Source organism: Schistocerca gregaria, chromosome 2 (assembly GCF_023897955.1).
Source record: "Schistocerca gregaria isolate iqSchGreg1 chromosome 2, iqSchGreg1.2, whole genome shotgun sequence".
Classification (NCBI taxonomy): domain Eukaryota; kingdom Metazoa; phylum Arthropoda; class Insecta; order Orthoptera; family Acrididae; genus Schistocerca; species Schistocerca gregaria.
Window position 1 is genome coordinate 948,376,353 of NC_064921.1, and position 14,807 is coordinate 948,391,159.

General features: G+C 43.4%; 1 protein-coding gene across 6 annotated transcripts in view; it reads right to left on the reverse strand.

The window, feature by feature from the left end:
* The window catches only part of LOC126335411 (regulator of chromosome condensation), an 86,662-nt gene that overhangs the window by 23,367 nt on the left and 48,488 nt on the right, over nt 1–14,807 (reverse strand). For all 6 annotated transcript variants that reach the window (XM_049998680.1, XM_049998682.1, XM_049998679.1 and 3 more), the window contains one exon: nt 12,393–12,572. In XM_049998680.1, the coding sequence (XP_049854637.1) occupies nt 12,393–12,572 (180 nt within the window). The remainder of the gene's footprint in view (nt 1–12,392; nt 12,573–14,807) is intronic.

Below are 14,807 nucleotides of genomic sequence, written 5' to 3' on the forward strand. Positions count from 1 at the left end.
TGCCCGTGCCACATGAACTTGCGATTCTTGACCTAATCCATCTCCCCCTTATCTTTCTTTATCACATCTCTCTCTCTCTCTCTCTCTCTCTCTCTCTCTCTCTCTCTCTCTCTCTCTCTCTCTCTCTCTCTCTCTCTCTCTCTCTCTCTCTCTCTCTCTCTGTGTGTGTGTGTGTGTGTGTGTGTGTGTGTGTGTGTGTGTGTGTGTCCCAACACACACACACACACACACACACACACACACACACACACACACACCTGTTCCTTTTCTCCCACTTTACTGTACATTTCTAACATAGCTATGTGTATTGTTATATGGTTTCAAGCATTTTTGCATATTCTTACGTATCTGTGTGTGTTTTCGCATTTCTGTGTGGGTATTTTGTTACATCCTTTCTCATCCAGTTCCTCTCATAACCATCAACATCTATTTTGCCCATTACTGTGCCTTTCCCATTTTCTTTACTCCATTCTTGCACAATGTAGCCCAGCTCCATCTTTCTGCATCAGTTCAGAAAAGTATACCTTTCCCTGGCTAAAACCCAGTCACACATCCTATTTCTCAAATGCTTCCTAAACCATGGAATACCCCTAGATGACCTAACCATAAAGATTCTTTTCTCTGGAACCCACCTCTCCTTTCCCAATGATCATCTTCTTTTCAGATTCTGCCAGTTCCCAGCCCCCACAAACATGGTACTGCAAAAACACCTATTCATGGCATAGGTATCCTAGAACCACCTCTGCTCCCTCCACGAGATACCACCACTGTGCAATCCCTTCTTCATACATCACATATCTAAAATTGAATCATTTGGTCTCAAGTTCCTGGAGGAACATTACAGACATATCTCCATAACTTATCCAACCTGCTGACCTCCTACTGCCACCTCTGGGCACCATTATTCAACCCCTATCATACCCAAAGTGTTCTTCCCCTTTCATCCCTCATAGCATCTAAACCCTGCTTAGTTGACCTTTTCAACTTGTCGCATCCCCAAAAACGCCCTACCAGCTCTCCCTAGAGCTGAAACATTCCTGTAACATTGTTGATAACCTTTCCACCAAAACCCTCAGCTCAACAGAAGTTTCAGTTCTCTCCAAAGGCCTGAACTGTAGCAATATACCAAAATTTAATCATGCTGGACTTGTCAAAGACCTACTCCTCTCCTCCCAATCCCTGCAATGGAAGCACTTATTTGCCACCAATGTCTATCCCTCCATCCAGAACCACCCTAGTTCCAACATTCGACCCTGCCTCTTCCAGTTCATACCATCACTCAACTGTCACCCCCCCCCCCCCCCCCCAACCTATCACCCACTGGTTGCCTTCCAGGAATTCCTTACCTCCAACTTAACATCATCATCCTTCCCCAGATCCCTTCCTCAGAACACCAACCTTTGAGTAAGAAAACAGCCATATGCGACCTCAAAACAAATCCTGCTCTAATCATCTTACCTGCATTCAAAGATTCCACCACTGTTGTTACAAATCACATTGAGTACCTGCCAGAAGACACTGCCAATTATCTGGCTCCTCCAACAATTAACTCTGCCCGAGTGACCCCATCCCAGAGGTCCAACACAAACACCAATACCTGCTTAAAGCCCTAGGCTCTTCCCAGAACCTCTCCCCTGAGTCAATTTCCCTTCTCACCCCTACACTACCCCACATACTCTCCCCCTACATGCTCCCCAAAATCCACAAACCCAACAATCCAGGATGCCCTATTGTGGCCTGTTATTGTGCCCCCACTGAAAGAATTTCAGTCCTGGTTTTTTGTTTTGTTATGTTTTAGGGCACAAAAACAACTAGGGTCATATGCGTCTGTGTCAAAACTGTAGAACACGAAGACAAGGAGGGCAGTTAAAAACGACTACATGTCAATCCCAATCAACAGAAAAGAAGACAGCTAAAAACAGGGACTTGGGAAAAGGTCTACAAAATAAGCAATAGAGAAACAAAGGTCCACAACTAAATGGTGGGGGAGCAACACTTAACAAATGGTGATGGCTAAAAAGACATTGCCGAATATGCAACATAGTTAAAATGATCTCCTCTAAGCATGAGGACCAAGAGGAGATCGTCCAAGCTGCTGGGAGAGGCTTAATAACACAGAGCTAGTTCCCATGAAGGGAGGACCAGTGGTGATGCCAAAGTCATACCATCTGCTGACAGACAACAACACAGAGATCGGAGGGAATGTACGAACTAGCAAGCTGAGGTACGAGGACTGCAACATTGGCAGCAGCGTCAGCGGCCTTGTTTCCCGTCTGACCAACGTGATCAGGGACCCACATAAAAATCACAATGGCTTCACGAAGAGTGAGCAAGTGACAGCTTTCCTGGACACATTGCACTAAGAGATGAATGGAGTACAGCACACAGAGGCTTTGAAGGGTGCTGAGAGAGTCTGAGCAGACGATACAACTGAAAAGCCTGTGTCGCCGGATGTACTGCGTGGCCTGATACAGGGCGAAGAGCTCTGCTGTAAATACTGAGCAGTGTTCCGGAAGCCGATACCAAAAAACGTCGGCACCAATGACGAAGTCACACCTGACACCACAGTCAGTCTGAGAGCCATTACAAAAAGGTACTATCGCAAAATTCCGTGTGAAGATCATTAGCCTGAAGATGATAGAGTGAGGCTGGGGTAGTGACCTTAGCAAGCAAATGAAGGCCAAGGTGAACATGGACAAGGTGGTGAAGGGTTTACACCCACTGGAAAAGTTACTGGTAGCTTGAAGTTAAGCTGTCAGAACTAGAGCCAAAACCGAACTCCAGGAGGTAACAGATATGAGGAAGGCACCATATACCGGCAATCAAAGGAGTCATTGAAGGAGGCGGCCACATATGAAAAAAAAAAACAGCATGCACATCTGCTGAGGAGAAAGTCACCACAGTAAGACAGCGGTAGTTCGGCAGCTTCTGTATTTCTGCATACAGACTCTTAACTGGGATAGTGTAAAAGGTGCCAGTGGCCAAACAGATGCCACGATGGTGGATAGTATTGAGATGGCAAAAGAGGGACAGTTGTGCAGGTACATAAACGGAAAACCCTTAGTCTAGTTTCTAACGGACAAGGGACTGATACAAACGGAGGAGAGTGGTTTGATCTGCACCCCATGAAGAACCATTGAGGACACTAAGGAAACTGAGGGACCACATACAGTGGGCTGTCAGGTAAGACACGTGGGATGACCAAGGAAGTTTCCTACCGAGTATGAGCCCCAAGAATTTTGTAGTGTCAATGAACGGAAGAGCAACATGTCCTAAATGTAACGACAGTGGAAGAAACCAATTGCGCCACCAGAAATTCATACCAACAGTTTTGTCAGGGGAAAAATGAAAGCCATTGTTGATGCTCCACGAGTAACCACAATCGAGACATTACTGAAGATGCCGCTCAATGAAACAAGCCTGGAGGACTGCACTAGATGGAAAAATCATCAATGAAAAGGGAGTCAGAGATGCCTGGCGGGAGACAGGCCATTATATAGGGTTAATGGTCTTGGCAAAGAGAATGACACTCAGGACAGAACCCTGAGGCACCCCATTTACCTGGATAAAGGTGTCTGACAAGGCAGAACCCACACATACATTGAAAATTTGGTCTTTTAAAAATTCCTGAAGGAAACACGGCAGCCAGCCACTGAAGCCCCACATGTAGACTGTACAGGGGGCACCAGTCCTCCAGCAGATCTCTTGGTGCAATGGATCCAGGAAAGCTGTCACTTGCTCACTCTTGATGGAGCCACTGTGATGTAAATGTGGGTTCCTCCAGCAGATGTTTTAGGCTTTCTTCAAATTGGGCGGAGGGGGGGGGGGGGGGGGGGGGGGGGGGAGACAGCCACAGTCAGGGATTTCTGCAGAAAACCATTCATGACATGGATGGACATAGTGATGAGATGGTCAACTGAAGAACAGAGTGTTCGAAATCCACACTGTGCAGTGGTTAGTAAACTGCGAGACTCGAAGCCACCATAGCAGCTGGGCATGAATCATATGTTCCATCACCTTGCAAATGTAGCTGGGAAGATAGATGGGTGAGCTAAATGGGGCTGTAGCTAGAAGGAAGTTATTTGTCCTTACCAAGCTTAGGTATGGGTATGACAGTGGCCTCAGGCCAGCACCTGGAAAACGTGTCCTCTGCCCAGGTGCGGTTGTATGCATCAAGCAGGAAGTGCTTACCCGCAAGAAAAGGTGCTGCAACATCTGAATGTGGGCAGCACCTGGCCCTGGGGTGAAGGATCAGGATGATGATAGAACACGGTGCAGCTACCTCATAGTAAAGGCGGCATTGTAGCATTCACAATTCTGAGAAGAGAGCCTCCTCCGCTTATTTCCAATTAAGGAAGGCAGGGCGGTAATGGATGGAACTCGAAATTGCCACAAAATGGTGGCCTAAGGTGTTGGAGTCAGCAATATAGTCCACTATGACACTGTCTGCTACTGTCAGGCCGGAAATTGTGGAATGGATCTCGGTCCCAGAGAGCCATCGGAGGTTGGCCTACAAAACAAGAGGGAATGGAACTAGTACAGGAAATCCAGCTAGCTTTTTTGCTATCCCAAAGAACCTGATGACACTGTACCCGCAACTGTTTGTAATGAACGCAGTCTGCCATCATAGAATGGCAGTTAGAAAAGTAAAGAGCATATCCCCGTGCGCAAATTGCATTGTGGCACACCTCAGTCCAACAAGGGACCGGGACACAATGCGGTAAAGAGAGAGTGCTGGGAATGGAAAATTCTGTGGAGGTAAAGGTAATGTTTGTAAGATATTCCACCTGGTCTCACAACTGTTGAAATGTTGTTCAACAAATGTCACCAGGGAGGAGTAAAGCCTCCAGCTGGCCTTAGTAAGCTGCCATCTGGGTGTGCACATAGCTGAGGCAGGAGTCAGCAAACAGATAGCACAGGTGAAATTGTTGCGGAAGTATGTGTCAGAGAGAACGGACCACTTGAGAAAATGGGAAAGCAGGGCAGTGAAGAAGGATAGGCCCAAATGGGAATAGGTGTGTGTGGTGTGAGGAGTCTGAAAGGAACATGGGGCTCCAGAGTAAGGCAGAAGAGGTTAAGTTGGTTAAGAAGGTCAGCCAAAATTGCACCTCTCAGGTAGGTTCTCTGAGAACTCCAAAGGGGATGGTGTGCATTAGTCACCGAGCAGCAGAAAGGGTGAGGTACTTGCCCAATAAGGTGGAGGAAGTCTACCCTGATGACATCAAATGAATAAGGGGGGTGTAAACAGTACAAAGGGAAAAGGTCATGTGGGGAAAGAAAAGGCGAACTGCAACAGCTTGAAGGCGGATAGTCGGGGAGATGGGTTGACTATGAATGTCATCCTGTATGAGCAGTATCATCCCCCAGGAGATGGAATGCTGACCTCGGGGGGAATGTGAAAACTGACTGGGAAGATATGCGAGAGCTCAATGTTGTCATGAGGACTTCATGGGAGTATTCCCTCTGTCCTTTCCGGCCTGCCGGTTGTGTAGCTGGTGACTTCACCCCATGAGAAGGAAGTTTGGTGTGTTGCACAGCTGGAAGAGGTGGCAGGGACCCTGCCATGTTGCTGGGTGTTTTCACAACTGCGGTGCTAAATTTGAGGTCTCATGTGTGCATGGCCTGTCCTCCATGGAGCCTGATATAGCAAGAACAGTACTGTATGTGCCAGATGGTAGAACTACCAACTAGCCAACAACTTGTGAGTGACTGGGTAAGGCACTTTTACCTTCATCTGGATCTCCTGGACAACTCGCTCGTCCATATACACAGGACACAATCGCAGGAGGAGGCGGCGGCATGGCTGTCATTGCAGTTGATGCAGCGGGAGGAGGTGGACAATCGCCCTTGTGAGTATTCCTACCACAGGTTACACATTTGGCTGGGTGTTGACAGGACTCACAGTGTGGTAGCAGCGCATCAGGTTTGAAATGTATGAACGGACTGTGATAACTTCATAGCCTGCTTTGAACTTTGACGGAAGCACCACTCTACCAAAAGTGAGGAAAAAGGGTGTGTATGGGCACTAAGGATGAACCTACATTTTGCATCACCCAAAGGATGGCAGTGACACCCTGATCAGAGAGGTACATTTGGATTTCCAGGACTGATTACCTATCATCACGTCCTGAAATGAGGGACACCCTACTAGAGATTCTTCTCAGCCCTTCTGAAGTGGTGTTCAATCGCCTACCTTATCTCCACAACATCATAGTCCATCCCTATGCTGCTCCCAATCCCAACCACTTGCCACATGGATCATATCCCTGTGGAAGACACAAGTTCAAAACCTGCCCAATCCACACAACCAGCACTTCCTATTCCAGTCCTGTCACAGTTTAATCCTACCACATGAGGGGCTGGGCCACCTGTGAAAGCAGCCACTTCATTTATCAGTGCTGCTGCAATCATTGCACAACTTTGAATATAGGTATGACTATGACCAGCAGTCTACCAGAATGAACAGCCACCACCAAACTGTGGCCACGAGCAAAGTAGGCCACTCTGTGGCAAAACATGCAGATGAACATAACACACACTATGTCAATGGCTGCTTCACTACCGGAGCCATCTGGTTTCCCCCCCCTCCCTCCACCACTAGCTTTTTTGAGCTACACTGATGGGAGTTATCCTTACAACACATTCTCCACTCCCGTAATAATAGTGGCCTCAACCTACAGTAACACACTGTCCACACCCCCTTCGCCGAACAGTTTCCACCCACCCTGTCCTATCACCTCCTCCCCAAGTTATCTCCCACCCTCTTTGTTTGCTGCCCTCAGTCAACCCCACTCGCCAGTCTTTCCCCACTCTTCTCCTTTTGTCCCCCTACTTCCTTGCCCCACAACCTGCTGACATTGTGCCTGTTGGCATTCTAGTAGCTTCACACTTAGTCAGACAACGTTCCTCTCCCCCAACCTGTATACTACCATCCCTTTCTCTTCCCATGCTCCTCCAGACTGCTGCTTACATCCTACATGACAGTTGCATTCTGGCCCAAGCTGCCAGAGTTAGTTGTTTTGTGAGTGAGATGTGCTTGCTTGTGTGTATGACTGGTGTGTATTTCTCTATTTCCCTTTTGCTGATAAAAGCTGTGGCCGAAAGCTTTCTGTAAGTGTGCCTGTCTGCAACATACTGTGTCATCTTTATGGTAAGTAGCAATCTGATCTTTTCCCGCATTGTTAGAACTGTGAAAAGGATAAATTGCTGCTCATCATGAAGACAACACTTTGAGCTGAAGGCAGACTGTGAAACGACAGTTACACACTGAGCTTTCGGCCAAAGTCTCCTTCAGAAAAATGAATGCACGCATGTGTGTGCCTATGTGCAAATGTGTTTCTGGAAGAACAACAGAACACTGAGAATATTCATTTTTTCTACTATTTCGTGACTGAAGTTTGTGGTGGCAGCCCATCCTGTAATATAGCCCAAGGTCCAAGTCTGGATGAAATGTGATAATTGGATTGAAATGATTCTACAAAACACTATCACACTTTTCGTGCTTAGTGGTTTCAATACTTTCATGTATCACACTTGACAACAATAATGTTTGTATGATGTCATATATCCTCTGCTGTGATTGGCTGATATAAGTGCTGTGTTGTTTTACATATTTGTCAAACTAAATGACCTTATTTGGTGATTTTCTTATTTATACTTGGAAACAATGAAAATATGCAATTTAACAAATGCACCGCATTGAAGACCTCTCCAACTCAGGTCTTTTATGCACAATTTCTTGGGCAAAAGTGTCATATATTGCCAAATAACCAGGGTGGATTTAGTTGGAACCTAAGGTATCTTTGCCTGATGTCACATACAGGGCATCAGATCTTTATGCTGAGAATAAACAGTTATTTTAAGGTTATAAGAAATCTCAGCCTTCAGAAAAAGTCAAGGTCGAATCCCAACATTAAATAACTGGGAGCCAACAATATAATTAAACTGCTGCCCTAAGATTAATGACATTTATACAAGGAAATGAAGAAAGTGGCAAATTCATAGCACTTCGTTAAAACCATTCATTTCATAAAGCTTTTGTCCCTATTTCTAGAATATATAGCTAAGAAATCAAAGTTCTCGGTTTTGTTTATGTGCCATATGACTCAGCACCTTAGTTATTTGGTGAGATATTATCTTAATTTCCTAAGTTATTCATCTACTGTAACTTTCCATTATCAAGCAGGCAATCAGTGTTTGACTGTAGGCACTCCTGAGTCGCTTTCACTATTTCCTCGGCTGTCTTAATGTTACATATAAACAAAATACATGAATATAAAAACATGCACACTATATATCTACACATACATAGATTGGTCTTAAAATCAGAAACTATACTACATAAAGATGGCTTGATTCCACTAACAGCTTATAGATATGGTCCTTGCACATCCTTAATACTTTTAGTGCCATACATTTATAAGATTTCAGATGTATATTGTCATGTGATTATACTTTAGATATTAGGACATTCTAAAAGTTATAATTAGATCCATACCATTAATTATAATAACCTTTTCCTTTTTCATTTAAAAGTAGTAATACAACCAAATACAATAATTCACAAAATGCTCATTCAACACACACTGAGACGTGTTTAGTGATCATATACTTAAGAATCTTCACTTAAAAGTTGCTTGCTATGCTGAATAAATCATCAGTTTCCATGTAATATTTTGCAAAATATTGTCACCGGAAGTAGCATTATAACAGGTGCAGTGCATAAGCAGCGTTTGTAACTAAACATCGTAAATCTCCAACAAACATTTGAAAACTTATTCACAAATGACACCCAATACACCTAGTGTACTATCTCTCTCTTAGCTGAATTCCTAATTCATCAATGGTGTAGACAATAAAAGTGCTATTTCATAGATCATCTTCATTACATCTTTATAATTTCAAGAATAAAAGGTCAAGCTGTCATTGATATTAATACTCTTACCCATTCTTTTGTATTGTAACATATCGCTATGGTAAACTGATGTGTTAACACTATGTCTACCTAATGAATAAATGATATATTAAAAACAAAGATTCCAAGACTTACCAAGCGGGAAAGCGCCGGCAGACAGGCACATGAACAAAACACACAAACACACACACAGAATTACGAGCTTTCGCAACTGGCAGTTGCTTCGTCAGGAAGGAAGGAAGGAAGGAGAGGGAAAAATGAAAGGATGTGGGTTTTAAGGGAGAGGGTAAGGAGTCATTCCAATCCCGGGAGTGGAAAGACTTCCCTTAGGGGAAAAAAAAGTCTGACCACTGAGCACTGTTATCTCCTCCTGATTCATCCGAATCAGTTGGCAACCATAGCGTTCGCTGAATTCTTCTTGGACGTATTTCACTATCTTCCGACGATTCTGATTCACTTTCATTTTTTTTATGTTCAATGTCTTCTTCCCTTCGCTGGCCACTGAGCGATACTATGCACACAACACCACTGTTGTGTCGCCGGCCATTGACCGCTATTTTGCGCACAACGCCATTGTGGTGTCGCCAGGCGGCATAGTGTTAAGAATGCTTCCTTATTTTTGATTATGCCACATCTGTAAACACCGCCAAATCTTATTTCTTCACTATACTGGAAGGATTTATATTACGATGTCATCAAAATTACGAATGATGATCAGTTTTTACTGAACTGCAAGCTATCTATGTTTGCAGGCCATAATGCCACAACAGTAAAATTGGTAACTTCAGTACACAAACAACTTCACTTTTCACACTTCATGGACACAGTGATTGTGATGTCAGATCACATTACCTAAGTCATATGGAAATAGATTTCAATTTCTTTGAACACATCTGTTTCTATCTCTACAGGGGAAGTCAAGTTCCTGACTATGATCTACTTACAGTTCAACCAACTGAACTGATTGATATGTACTGCATCACAACAAAAAAAATACCTGTGTGAAATGAAAAGAAACCAGAAACTCACTTTACCATGATAGGAATTATGTGAAAACTAGATTTCAATTTGCAAAATGTTTCTGTTTATTCCTTAAAAGTGTACTTTTTCTTAAAGTGGGGTTCGTTGAAAATGGGGAAAAACAACATTTTTCTTATGGTGGTTTCACTGGGACCAACAGATATTTGCTAAAAACAAATTTCCTTAATAGTGTATTTATTAATTCCGAGTTTTACTGTACTTAGCTTTCTGTTGTATCTGGAGCTGCCAGTTTTGATATTTATGTGGAAGTTGAGGGATCATTGTGGCATTCCTTATAAAGAGTTGCTGATACAAAGAATCATTGTATTTGAGAGTACGAATATGCATCATGTTAATCTGGAAAGTGTCATATTTATTTTTTTAATTGGATATGTTTATGTAAAGGTAGGAAGATTAAGGTTTAACACCCCACCAACAATGAAGTCATTATGAGGCAGAGCACAAGTGCTGTTTTGTTAAGGATAGAGAAAGAAATCGGCTGTGCCCTTTCAAAGGAACCATCCTAGAATCTGCCTGGAGCAATCACGGGAATTGCAGAAAACCTAAACCTAGATGGCCACAGGCAGATTTGAGCTGCAGTCCTCCTGAATGCGATTCCACTGTACTAACCAATGCAATATCTCGCAATGTGACATGTTGCTATACTTTTGACATCCAGTAAACACTGCAAGAATTTGATAACAAAGCCTGATATCTTCAACATTGGTGGTCATGGTGAAAAATCAAGCTGGGCAAATTAATAGTCTTAAGTTATAGATCATGAGCAAAATAGTCCTCTGTAACCAATGAGAACTATGTGCTTTGCAAAACCAAAATCCACATCCAAAAAGGAACAATTCTTCAATAATAGTCAAAGCTGTGTGGGTTCCAGCATTTTGTATGATGATTCCATAATTGTTTCCATATGTATCAACTATCAAAATCACACACTGAAGTGTTTCAGGTTGGCTTGGTCTGCACAGAGATTTGCTATACTTCACTTCACGCACCAAACACTTAAATAAGATGCTACCTGAACCTTCCTTTTATGTACAATTAATGTTGCTTAGGCCAGTATTACACGATCAAATTTCTTTGTCAAAGATATTTTATTGTGTAATAGGGAACTTTGTCAAATGTCATCCAATATGTGATCAAATCTAGGGCCTCGCTGTAGATTTGATCAAAGAAGTCACTTGTCTTCTGTTCACTGCAATGTGACATGTTACCACATGGAGTGCTAGCATCGCTGCAGCGTTCTGTCGTTTGTAGTGTTTTTATAAACATTGCCGGTAACTACAATTGATGTGTGCTGACAACTACAACATTACGAGAGATGTAGGCCTATGAAGCTGATGAGGCGCTTTACAACGTGAGGCACCCTGAATACAAAAATAGATTAAGAATTTTGGAGACCTGACCTGACCCGGACCCGACCCTCTCATGTAGCAAGGAATTGGAATGTTACAGTGAGCCTGTCTTCTGCAGATGTAGCAGTTCTTAAGTGAATATTGTGCTTGGTGATATGAGAATACACTTCACTGAGCAGAGCACATACAGAAATGTATGCTCATCAATTCTTAAGTAATTGATGTATGACTTGACGTCCTCCACTATAAGCTCACGTAACAAGTTTTGTTGAATGCTTTTATTGTGTCATTGTAAAACCCACGGCTTCACCCAGGTATGTTTCCTTTTTTCCCCCGCTTCTCTTCCGCATGTGCACACAGTGCAATTGTGGTACAAGCAACCGCTGCGGTTAACAACAAGTTGTTGTTGTCAGCCATCTTGGAACTTTATCTTTGACAAAGAAATATGATAGTGTAATACCGGCCTTACTGAATATTTCATCACCATTAATTATTATTGAGCAGGGTCTAGCTAGTCTGTGCCCAGAATCCGTGTGCCGCCTCCCTCCACTGGCTCAGACTTCGTCTCCTTACAGGCTGCAGATAAAACTGCTGAAAATTAACTTATCATTTCATTCACTTCACCACATAAGAAGGGAGATTCAATTCACCTTATTTTATCATCAAAATTACAACTCAGTACATGATAAATGAGGACAGCTACCAACTCTTATACTGCCTCTGTACTAATTACATACAAGATCTGATATTTAACTTGATAAATAACAATTACAATACATTTATTATCTTTGACATTTCATGGTCTTAGATTTCATGGAGCTCTTTCTTATGCACTGCCCACTTTCTTCTCTGACATTTGTGTTTAAGGACTTGATACCTCTCAAGGAGTGGGATGTATCACTACAACACACAATAATGAGCTCTGAGCCTCATTTTCTGTTGACTACAAGGAGATACTGAAACCTATACACTCATCTGAAGCAAAGGTCAAAAGAAAGATATTAATACAATTTTTCAGGAAATTTTGTGTTACAATTATAACATATTTGGGATTAAATGGATTAGTTAAAAATAATCTTTATACATACTCTAAATGATCCCCAGGCAAAAACTTGCCCCTTCTCTGTCAGAGCAGCTGTGTGAGAATCTCCTGCTGTTATCTGAACAACAGTACCGTCAATCTCCACTTTTCCTGGTTCTGTTTCTGAGTTACCATTGCTTGTGTCCCGGCCTAATGCACCTTCATCATTACAACCAAATGTGATAACCTAAAAAAAAGAGTAAATTAGTTTAATCCACAAAGAGTTAAAGGAAACCAAAAGTAAAAAAAATGACAAAAAATTCACAGACATACAGCTAGCTGTTGGTAATCAAAAGATATGACATTTCGGTAACTGATCCTATCACCACTACCTTATGATCGTGCAAGGATCTGTTGCTGAAATATTGTTTTTTAGATAAACAATAATCAGCAGTTCACACTCGGATATTCTGTCAGCAACTATATCAAGACAAAAATCACAAAACAAAGTGAAATTTCTTCTGCTTCGTGGATTTTAGGCTGGGAAAAATGAGTGAGTGCAGCAAGTTCTTTTTGGTCCTTCCTTTAGACATAACTGCTCATCAACACAATATTAGTTGATAATCAGTTGCGTGGAAATAAAAAAAAATGTTAGATAATTTGGACTAATATTTGAGCTTTCTGAGAAGTGACTGCTTGTCGCAGCTTCCTATTACTTCTTCTCAGTTACTTATCCCTCGCCCTGGGAAATAACTCCACAATTTTATAAGCTTGTACTGGTCACTGCACCATTCCCACCTCTCTCTAACAAACCCCCCTCTCCCCTCCAATCCATCATTAATTAACAAGAGAGTTGAAACAAATGGAATTACAGAAACTAAAGTAAGATATTAGAGGCCTGGGCACAGGAGAAAATACAGCAAACACCTTAAATCTCCAGGGCCACTGCACTGAGACAAACAAGAAATACGTCCAGAACATAGGTTTTATCATTAATATCGAGAGATTTTAAAATGTTTAGGGAAGAGAGGGAGGGGCAGAGGATGGGTGTGGCAGGAGGGGACAGGCAGAGGGGGAGTTAAGGTGGGGGGGAGGTTTATATGTGTGTGTGTGGGAGGGAGGGGGAGAGGGAGAGGGAGGGGGAGGGGGAGGGGGAGGGGGAGGGGGAGGGGGAGGGGGAGGGGGAGGGGGAGGGGGAGGGGGAGGGGGAGAGGGAGGGGGAGAGGGAGGGGGAGAGGGAGGGGGAGAGGGAGGGGGAGAGGGAGGGGGAGAGGGAGGGGGAGAGGGAGGGGGAGAGGGAGGGGGAGAGGGAGGGGGAGAGGGAGGGGGAGAGGGAGGGGGAGAGGGAGGGGGAGAGGGAGGGGGAGAGGGAGGGGGAGAGGGAGGGGGAGAGGGAGGGGGAGAGGGAGATTAAAATGTCAAGATCCTCTGGAGTAACGAAATGTTCTAGAAATGTGATAAAATAATGGAAGTAAATATGAGTGGTAAAAGAGAGGCATTCAAGATAATACTGATGACAGAGCAGATGAGGCATCTCTCAGTGCTTATCTTTGGTAAGAGAAAAACCACAGTGTCATAACCCCTGCCAACCCAATTAAGGACAAAGGGTAAAGAATGTCTTGTGTACGTAAAGTGTCACTACCCAGTTTTTGAGTGAAAGTAATAAGTCTCATGCAAAAGTAATATGACATTGTGAGAAAGCCAGCATAGAGCACAGCAGTACCTGCCACGAGCTGGTAGCCATCAGTGTGGCTACATGTGGGTCACAATAATAGACATTAGACAGTAAGGTGAGGACAGCTGAGCACAACAGTAAACAGCATCATGCAGAAGTAGTAACCACATAGTAAGGGTCAATGTCTCCACACAGGGAAAGTCTCTTGCTATGGGTAACATGACTAGGTCCTAAATTTTAGTAAAACAAATGAATGACAGAGACATAAATAAGTTTGAATTTCCAGCAGGACTTCTCATCACAGAGACCACAACCCCTGCCATAAGGCAGCAAGTCATACCTCACACAAAACCATCTCCACGTGCCACCACATTGACATGTGAGGAACAAGGGACCGTCATGGGTCCACATCACCGAGGGAAGTAGCGTGACAATGGATATGGCCACTATAGGCAACTGGTCTACCATGGGTCTGTTGTCAGTGTCACAGTGCACCAGCTCAGCATCCAGGGTGGAAGTTACTGCCCAAACATCAGCAAAGGCGAGGGACAACAGAGAGAAGTGTATGTCTCACTGAGCCGCGACACATCATATATTAGAGTTAAATAAAGTCGTTCTGTACTGTCAACAGTGCTTCCACTTGGCCCCTTGTTCCAGCAGGAGCACATTACTCACGCATGGGTTTTTTGTGATGATTAAAGTGAGAAAGCTATAAACGTAACAGACATCTGCTGGCCCTTAATAATAAAATTAGGTGAGAGAAATAATCAAGACTGCTTGTGAGTGAGGCCATATCAGACCCACACG